Genomic DNA, 10464 nt, shown 5'->3' with positions numbered 1-10464 from the left:
CTACTGAAAAAAATTGTATGAATGATTGGCACCTACCTGTTTGCACGTCCTCCCTTTGTATAATCATGAACCTTACAGAGTTTAAGGCAGCACCTTTTATATGTCTTTTATTTCACCTTTAGTGCCTGTATTCCAGATTACAAAGATTTAAATCAACATCTCAGCTTCCCATTAATGAGCTTTTATGAACAAGTGATACATCCAATTAACAGTCTAAGAATTATTTCAAAAATTTTATAATTTTTTTTATATTTACCACTTCTCAAGCAAACAGATCTATGACCAATCTTTTGATTTTTTTTCTTCTAAATTTTCTGTTAATCTGAGTAACCTGAACCTTGAATCAAAAAGAACAACTACATTCACAACCAGAAACTTGAATATGATTAGTGTAAAATATCCCAAAATTCCCTTCCATTTAATGTATTTGGAATTCAATAATCCAAAGGATTTAGAACGTTTTACCAGACACATCCATGTGCTGTAAATGAACATACATATTAACCTACCTATACCCTGTTTGTTACTGGTCTTACCATACGCACACCCATCACAAATATTATTTTAAAATCATAATTGCGAAATCCTTCTTGTGTAATGAATACATAATAAGTTACTAGTATAACCAAAAATACAATACATTTGAGCTGACAATAGCACTAACACATGGTATGGCTATTCACTAACTAATGTAAAGATTTATATACTATACGTCACAGCCAAAAGAAAGAAAGAAAAAAATCGTTGTTCATATATCATTCAATAATATAAAAAGATTTACCAAGTATAATTCCCACTTTATCATGGAGATGACTGCTGATCTAAAGTCAGAAGTTTTATGCAAAAATACATATTGTTTGCCTTTAAATATTCTGGTATATGTGGAATGTTAAAATGGCTCTAAGGCCACAGCTCTGTCCCCCTTGAATATTGTAAAACACTATAAATCAATATTACTTTATAAATTAAAGCACAGAAAAACAATTGGTGACTAGCCATATTGCATAAGAAATATAATTTTTTAAAAATGCTAATCTACTAATATCGATAATAATGTCTGAAATTTAAGTCACATCCATGATCTATTAATTTCCAGTGGTGGAGCCTTGAAAATTCACATTCAATAGAAAATACAGACTTATAAAGAGTCTGAAAGATTCTAGGATACAAGTTATGAATATTTCGGAGAGCATAGTAAATGGCAACAAATTCGTTACTTCAGGCCAGAAGTGGAAGACGACCTTATATATAAAAAAGTCTTTCATCAAAAGCACCAGACATCTAAAGATTTTTTAAATTTGGTAATACACATACAATGAACACCACTTGATTCTAGCCACATACACAATAACTAACTATGACTTTCCTACATAGGCAAGTAGTATGATGAGCTGCTGTACATGAAAAATATTTTTTCAACATATAATTCTGAACCACAACACAGATATAATGACATTTAACAAAATAAGCATTCCACAAGTGGTGCAAAATTCACTGCATACTGCAGTAGAGAGATTTGATTTTATGCTTAATGTGGAGATAGCTCTAGTTTTAAATCAAAAGAAAGAAAAGAAGTTTAACAACATGATATATAAGCCATACCAATGTCATGCCACCTAATACACTCATTCATTGAAGCCCCACCTCATGGCTAACCTACCTGGTATTATTATGTTTCATTCCTTTACCCTATCAGTATCAGGGACTGTTATTAACTGCCAGTAAAGTATTCCCATCCCTTGGGTAATGTCACACAAGAATGACAAAATAGAAAAATAATTCTTTAAAAAAGTAAAAGGATATCTCAAGTTATTCCAAGATACCTTCACTATAGCTACAAGAGCTCACAAAAAGAAACCTATAATACAGCAGCCCACAATACTGGCACAGAATGGAAACTACAACCATCTCAAAAATTCAAGACCTAAATGCATTGTATCACAATCAGAGAGCCTTTGGAGTGGCCAAAACAAGTAGTTTTAACAACCTATGAAACACACTTTTGCTGACAGCAGCAGATGGAGAAATCCTTCAAAATGTCATGGCTAATGAAAAAGCCACGTCTCCAAAGACACTCACTCAGCGGATAGCATCCCAAAAGCCCTGGGGCCTCTCATGGTGGGGAAGGTGGTGTGAGAATGGTAAGCATGTCTGACGGGTGTGAAACTTGATCTTCACCTGCAATGGAGGGAGATACAGCACTTTAACTGCATTCTATTGATTAACTTGCCCAATATTTCATAGTATCTGTTTTTTTTTTTTAATATATCCACTATATGAAAAAGGAATGAAAAAGTTTTAGATCATGCAATTAGCACTTTCATCAAGTTAACAACTGTCTCAACCTACCATTGGCATACGCCTATAAGAAAGCACTCCATCCTTGAAGAAAAGGGACAAATTTTGTTTAGGCAAGACCATCTGTAAATTTTCAGTGGGAGAATAATCTTTCAGAAGCCCATTAACATCTTCAAAGTTTCGCATTGTTGCAACTCTCAACCTCTGAGTTGATTCTTGACTCGGTGGTTCTTTTGCAGCCACTATGTCTTCCTCAAAGTTCTTGATGTTATTTGCCAGTGGGGATGAGGGCGTTTGTGTTGACAGGTCATCCTTCTCGGGACTTTTCGACCTGTTAGCACCATCGCCAATCCCATCTGGGTGACTGCCTGAACACTCCACTCCTGAGCTTGGACTCACATGACTCCCTGAAATGTCATCCAATGATTCATCACTCGCAGCACGAGGGATTTTACTCTTCCTCCTTTCCCCAAGAAGCTGCTGCAGCTGGGCTCTCCGCCTAAGCTTTCGTGGTCTTTTGGTTTCAGCATTTGTGACATCGCCATTGATGCTTTCTGTGTCAGTCTCAATACCCGACTCCTCGGTTTCAAGGAGTCTCTTTCGGTGTTCTGGGGACAAATAGGCCCGCAGCGCATCTCCTCCTAAACCAACAGCTCCTTCACCATATGCTGCATCACAGGGACTCACATCATGGAGCGATGGGTTAATACTGTAACCTGAAACTGATGTTGTAAGACTGTAGTACCCTAGACTATTCATGGAAACCATAGACTGCCTTGAGAATGGACGTGTCAAGTTCTGCTGTACCAAGGTTTCATATCTCCTTCTAGCAATCCAGCCACGACAATATTTTTGGAAAGTGATTGCAGCCTTCACCTTCTGTAAGTACTTCCTTAGTGTTAAAAATCCTCTTACATGCTTCTGGATTACAATGCAAGACTTCTTTTGTTTCTGGTATTTCTTCTTTGCAATTAGACTCTTGGCATTCTTCTGAATAACAAGTGTAGCTACTTTTACAAGCTTGTATCTTCTTGCACATCTGTATCTTCGCCAAACTGAAAGAAAAGGAAAATGAGAGAACATCCCAATATCAATTTCTAATAAAACAAAGAAAAGAGTTCATGAAATAATATACTAAAGCAGAATTTCAATAAAAATGCTAAAGTAAATTACTAATATTCTTTCCAAGTGTAATAAAATTACAGCACTTACACTTCTGAAGGCAGGTCGCAGCATCTCTCCGCTTCAGTTCCCTCACTGCTTCAAGGGTGTGAAGAGCACTCTCTGAGAGGAATATGCGCGTCCGGCCAAATCTGACCATGGGGAATCATCTTGTGTTAGTGACAATTATCAGATTCTATGAATATAATAAAGTTTAAGATAATAAACAAGGACAAATAAATTATTTCCTAAATTACTGATACAAAAAGGGAAACAAAATAAGGATATATAGTTGTATGTCATAAATGTTATCAAAAATAAATAAATAAGTAAACCAAACAGCTCAGCAACACTCAATCACATTTACATAAGAAAAAATAAAACAGCCACCCTAAACCCAAAACCAAATCTTAAATCACCAAACTCACCTGCACTTCACAGAATCTATGTGGCCCTCCTGTGTGGTCCCCAGCATGGATTTGGCTATCTCTTTGCTCACATCGACTGCATCTTCCTCCTTTAGCCAGCCGTAGCGGGAGATAAAGTCCTCATAGGAGATCCTGGCAAGAACAACAATAAAGAAAAGTAAAATCATAATAAACCATAATCAAGAAAACTATAATTATATAATGAAAAACGACAATAACAATGCCTTATCAACTACAACCACACTCCAGTCCACCAGGCAATTAAAATATCAGCAACAATAAGAGCACTTAATACTGGCATGAAATATAACACTATTAACAATATGATAGAGACCTCCACACCAATGCTCACCAACACACCAATCCACCTAAATACATATGAAAAAGTAATATCGACCTAATATAAACCTAATGATTTAAAACAACAGAATATTCCTCCCACCAACGCACCTTACTGGATATCCAGCTTGGCTGATTCGCACGGTCTCAATCACGCCACACGCCCGCAATTGGTGCAGAATGTAACCCGTATCAGGCTGCCCTGAAATATGGAGAAACAAATTAACTAACATAAAAACAAATTATGTAAAATAAGTAAAAACAAAAACATTGTAAATGACTACATTTTTCCTTTTTTTTTTATGTCATAAGATACTCAAGAACAGAGAGGAACTGGAGAGCAAAGAGGAAGAGAGAGAAGAGAGGAGATACAAGAAGAGAGAAGAGGAAGAGGGGGGGAGAAGAGGAGAGGAGAGGAGAGGAGAGGAGATACAAGAAGATGGGAGAGGAAGGAGCAGGAGAGGAGAGGGAAGAAGATAGAAGGGAAGGAAAAGGAGGGTAAGGAAATGAGGGAAATGTCTGAAGAGAAGTAACTGAGGAGCTTGGCAAAGTGAAGAGAAGAATGAAAGCCACAAAAAATGAGGCAAAGAGCAGAAAAAAAAGCCTTAAAAGTATTTTTAAAAAAAGGCTTAAAAAAGGCATAAGAAAAACAAACAAAGACACAGCATGCAAACATAACCAACCTGGCAATGACCCAGCATTCGGCTTGAGGCACCGGACATAGTGCAAGTCGCACCTGGCTAGGGTTCTCATGAGGGTGTCCAGGGAAGCCTTGAACTTGGCCAGGGTCGTAACCTTGCGTGTTGTCCGTCGGCCACTCTCTGGGTCCACGTCACTCGTGTCGGACACTAAGCCCCCAACAAAATCCTGGCTACTGCTTGCTAGTAAGCCTCTAACTTCAAGGGGAACCTACGAGGGGAACGGTTTGTTTTCGTTTTTGTTTGTTTTATGTAAAAAGGGTACAACTGGATCACTGAAATGTTTTCCTAGTTGACTGTCTTGGTGTCTTTCTTGGCATTTCTAACAAAATCTTATTCTTTTATGTTTCTTTAAAACTAGATGGCCGAGAGGAATTTACAGGGTACTTCATGCAATGCTACACATGAATGCAATACAACAAAGGGACCAACTGTTAAAAATAGGTTAATATGTGAGTAATGTGTACAATAGAGGTAATAATTATAATGATGTAGTATACTATGCATTTATGAGTAAGAGTTCATGTACTTTATATACATATATATATATATATATATATATATATATATATATATATATATATATATATATATATATATATATATATATATATATATATATATATAGTGAGATGTAACATATAACATTTTAGTAGGATACTACAAGAATAGCAATACAAATCTAAATAGAAGAGCACTGCAAAATCTCAAACTGAATCAAGTCTAGAGCACACACACACCCAAAAAAAATATATATATAATAATAAAAATCATTTCTTGAACAAAACCAAGATAAACAAACAAAAATGAAAGAACTTATCTAAGCAACAATAAAAAAAGTAAAATAAGCAAATCAACTCCTGACAAAACAAAAGGAAGTGTGAAGTAAAGACACCCAGTTCCTCACCTCATCCTTGTTCTTGTGCAACAGACCCTTGGCATCGTACTTGACAGGCCCTGCATAGTGCCGGACCACAAACCCTGCTTTCCGCTTGGGTGATGAGGGAGCATGGACAACGCCCGTGTCCTCTAGGGCCTTGCACACGCGGTCACACGCCTCGTCTTCTTTCAGGGCCCGCTTTAGTTGGCACTCCTGGTTTTGGAATAATTTGGAATAAGAATACGCAATTTTTGGCCACTGGCAGCAAGTTGTATATAATAAGGAGTTTTGAGATATATGAATCCATTAATAATGCATATCATTCTAACTTTCAGAGTTAAGGATACCTTGATATACTTACATAAGGAGCTAAAACACCCTTAATGCATGTAAAGAGAATCATCTGAACTAGGCTGCATATCCATATGCTTTTCTTCACTTAGGTTCTAATAGAAAATAGGCAGACTACACACAATTAAGTCTCAAATCTATCTCTCATATTTTTTTATCAATCACTATGCACTTTTCTACATTCTTTTTCATTCATCTATCCACATTTATCTAAGCATGTACTATACATGAAATTTCCACTATAGTTTTTCTCCTTTCCTTTTCATTTGGCCCTTACTTTGAATTCTTGGGTAAAGAGCTTTCATTATTTTTACTATTAGTATCATTACAGTATAAATAGCGATATTAATAATAATAATAATAATAATAATAATAATAATAATAATAATAATAATAATAACAATAATAATAATAACACAACAACAACAACAACAACAACAACAATAACAATGATAATGATGATGATATAAAATAATAATAATATAAAATAATAATAATATAAAATAATAATTATAATAATAATTATTATTATCATTATCATAATAATAATAATGATAATAATAATGATAATGATAATAATAATGATAATGATAATGATAATAATAATAATTATAATAATAACAATTATTATAATAATAATTATAATAATAATAATAATAATAATAATAATAATAATAATAATAATAATAATAATAATAATAATAATAATAATAACAACAACAACAACAACAAAGAATAGCAGCAATAATTCATAAACACCTTAATAATTATAATAATTTCCCAAACAAAAACTAGGCCTAGCACCAAACTCCCTAATAACCAATAAAACAAAACCACAGTTCCCGATATCGATGGATTAAGCATATATATATATCAACAGGATAAAATTCATCCTCAAAAACTCTAAATAAGACACTCTCTGGTCCCATCTCTTCCTTTTATACAAAAAAAAAAATAATAATAATAATAATAATAATAATAAAAAAATTAAAAAATAAATAAAAAATAAAAATAAATGAAAAAATAATAAAAATAATAATACACATATAAAAAAAAAAATCTAATAAACATTGAAAAGCATAACTATCACCAACACCCATTAATGATGCTCTACCTTAGTGAGCCCCACTAACCTCGTTCAGAATGGCAAAAACAGATATGTTGGAGTCCAGGGCCACGACACAGTCTGTATTATCTGTGTAGGGAACATCTACATCTAGAAATCCTTCCTCTTTTAAAACCTGGAAGATAAATCAATGCAATTAGAAAGCTACATTATATAAATCATATATTCTACCAACTAAACACCAAGAGAAGAGAATTGTGCATAAATTAAGAGTGCCAAGAGTAACACTGAGCACAAAGTACAAAGCAGTACCGGACACTTGTTTCAATTAGAATAATGGACTTTCCTAGCACTAATTCCTACATCAGAGTATAAGATACATATGTTGTGTTAAAACTAATTTCTTATCAGAAATAATGTTACAAGTTATCTCATTTACAGCACAAGGAAACCGGGGAGTAGAATAAAGCTAATCTATAGGTTTCTATGTCTTGTTCTATATCAATTTCTTGTCTATAGTTCTTTATGTCTTACTTTTTATCATAAAGATAGCTATATAAAAAAAATAAAAACCTTATGAATCCATAAAACCATAGTTAAAAAAATAATTGCAGTTTATGTAATGCTGTATAACAATTTGGAGAACATTAATCACTAAAAAGCACCTCTAAAATTCATCATATGTACAGCAAAAACAGTTCTCAAAGCTCATTCACACAGTACCTGGTGTTCCGCTGCCAAATATCGATACATGAACTCCTGTTGCAATCTCTCATTTGCATAATTTATACACAGCTGCTCTAGACTATTTTGATCAAAAGTCTCAAAACCATAAACATCCAATACACCTGCAATAAAAAAAACGGAAAAATAAATAAATGCATCATCTAAATGCACATACACATCACATCATACAGAAACTAAATAAGGGATTTGTGATTTGTATCTTCTTGAGTGTTACCTGGACAGAAAATTCAACAAATAGTCAATGCAAACAAAGCATTAAATTTACTTTGGGTGAAGTAAGAGAAAGCACTTGCAATGTACAAGGAAAAAACGAACACTTCACTTTTACAAAACTATAAGGCATTCTCGGGGGGAAAATCTTTGCAACACTACTTACTTCGCATAAACCACCTGTAACCTTCTATGTTAATGAATTCCAATTAAGCAAAACAACCCTAAATATGTAAATCAATATACAAATAAGTAAATAAATAAACACATAATAACAAACTAAATGAAAGATTAATTAACAAAAAAAATGAAAAATAAACAAAAATCAATGACAAAAAGCAATAGCAATAAAAACAAAGTGAAAAAATTTATAAATAAATCACCCTTATAAACACAGCCCATCGGGACCTTACCTAAAAAATGTGACCACAAGTTCCTGTGTGCGCTGACTTGGGTGTTGATGTATGTGACAATATGGGAAAACAGCGAGGCGTAAATGAGCTGCATCAAAGCGTCCCTTCTCTCCACGCACTGCGCTTCTGTTTCACATGGCTTGTGGAAGACACTCACCTGAGGAGGGAGAGAATAACTATCTAAATTTACATACACAACTTCAAAATGTACATCTATCTCTACAATAGATTGATATGTACATGTCTATACAAATAGATGAAAAGATCGATAGAAAGAGGAGGATATATCAACAGACAGATAGGGAGATGTCTCGAGATGGATAAACAGAGAAATAAAGTGGCAATTGATATTGATATAATCACAAAAGAAATGTATTTACAGATATAATTGATCACATAGCTATACTTATGCTTATAGGAGGTACTAACACCTCTTGTTTATAGTGTTGTTGAAGTACAGGTGGCGTCAGTGATACACTGAATGGCTGTTCTCTTTATTGCTAAGAGTTACAACACATACACAAGAATAATGATACACGAAGAACGGCGCTGGGTGGAACTCCCAGCCCTAGGGCTGGGAGCGGCACCTCAGGTCACAGGGAGGTCACTGAAGGTGTGAGCCGAGGGTGAGAGAGTGAGGGAGCCCCACGCCCTGCTAGGGCGGGCGATCGTCAGAGAGTGAGTGAGAGAGTCCAGTTGGGTCAACTTAGGTTAGCTTTGCCACCCTTTGGCTGGTGGCATGGCTTGGTGTATATTTAGAACAAACATCAGGTACCAAGTGAGGGGCAGCGAGCCTGGGGCACGCACATGGCGACCAAGCGGCCACTAGATATGAATGCACATGGTCTGTGAGATTGCATATATTGCACCCCTTTATACCACTCTGCCACCCCTAGGGCTGGAAGCGGCAACTCAGGTCAAAGGGAGGTCACTGAAGGTGTGAGCCGAGGGTGAGTGAGTGAGGGAACCCTATACCCAGCTAGGGTGTGAGATTGCATGTATTGCACCCCTTTATAATACTCATACCTTCAAAGTAGGTAGGTAGACAGGTAGGCAGGCATATGGACAGGTATGTATGTATGTATGTAGGTAGGTATGTAGGTAGGTAGACAGGTAGGCAGGCATATGGACAGGTATGTATGTATGTATGTAGGTAGGTATGTAGGTAGGTAGATAACTAGGCAGGCAGGTGTGTAGACTGGTTAACAGGTAGGTAAGTAGGTTGATAGGTAGATAGGTAGACAGGTAGGTAAGTACACAGGTAAAAGTACACAGATAGGTAAGTAGGTAGGTAGGTAGATAGATATGTTGACAGATAGGTAGGTAGATTGACAGGTAGGTAGGTAGACTGATAGGTAGGTAGGTAGATTGATAGGTAGATAGGTAGATTGATAGGTAGGTAGGTAGATTGATAGGTAGGGAGGTACCTAAATAGATAAAAGTAACAAAGCTTTCTTATCAGTAACCTTGACAAAACTGAGCCAAGAAACAAGAGATACCTACAAAGCCATTGATTGCAAATAATCTTGCAACATACTGATAAGAACTGATAAAAAATGACTATCTCACACATGAAAACAAGAAATATGAGGCAATACAATCAATAAAATTTAAGGGGATTATTTAGCTTCAAGAAACGATTATACATAATGATTATAATAACAATTATAATAACAATAATAAAATAATAACAATAAATATAATAATAACAATAATAATAATAATAGTAACAATAATAATAATAATAATAATAATAATAATAATAATAATAATAATAATAATAATAATAATAATAATAATAATAATAATAGTAACAATAATAATAATAATAATAATAATAATAATAATAATAATAATAATAATAATAATAATA

General features: G+C 34.6%; 1 protein-coding gene across 2 annotated transcripts in view; it reads right to left on the bottom strand.

Moving 5' to 3' along the window:
* Positions 1-294: 294 nt before the first annotated feature.
* Positions 295-10464, bottom strand: part of LOC113809316 (unconventional myosin-XIX) — a 19879-nt gene continuing 9709 nt past the window's right edge. The window contains exons 10-20 of one of the 2 annotated variants that reach the window (XM_070113323.1): positions 8592-8748; positions 7945-8069; positions 7289-7396; positions 6166-6183; positions 5832-6017; positions 4910-5135; positions 4338-4428; positions 3888-4019; positions 3511-3611; positions 2350-3353; positions 295-2178 (exon numbers count right to left, since the gene is read on the bottom strand). In XM_070113323.1, the coding sequence (XP_069969424.1) occupies positions 2080-2178; positions 2350-3353; positions 3511-3611; positions 3888-4019; positions 4338-4428; positions 4910-5135; positions 5832-6017; positions 6166-6183; positions 7289-7396; positions 7945-8069; positions 8592-8748 (2247 nt within the window). In that variant the 3' untranslated portion in view covers positions 295-2079. The remainder of the gene's footprint in view (positions 2179-2349; positions 3354-3510; positions 3612-3887; positions 4020-4337; positions 4429-4909; positions 5136-5831; positions 6018-6165; positions 6184-7288; positions 7397-7944; positions 8070-8591; positions 8749-10464) is intronic. The other variant, XM_027360861.2, reaches the window with a different exon arrangement.

This window comes from Penaeus vannamei, chromosome 34, assembly GCF_042767895.1.
Source record: "Penaeus vannamei isolate JL-2024 chromosome 34, ASM4276789v1, whole genome shotgun sequence".
Lineage (NCBI taxonomy): Eukaryota > Metazoa > Arthropoda > Malacostraca > Decapoda > Penaeidae > Penaeus > Penaeus vannamei.
This window is presented reverse-complemented; position numbering and strand designations above follow the sequence as displayed.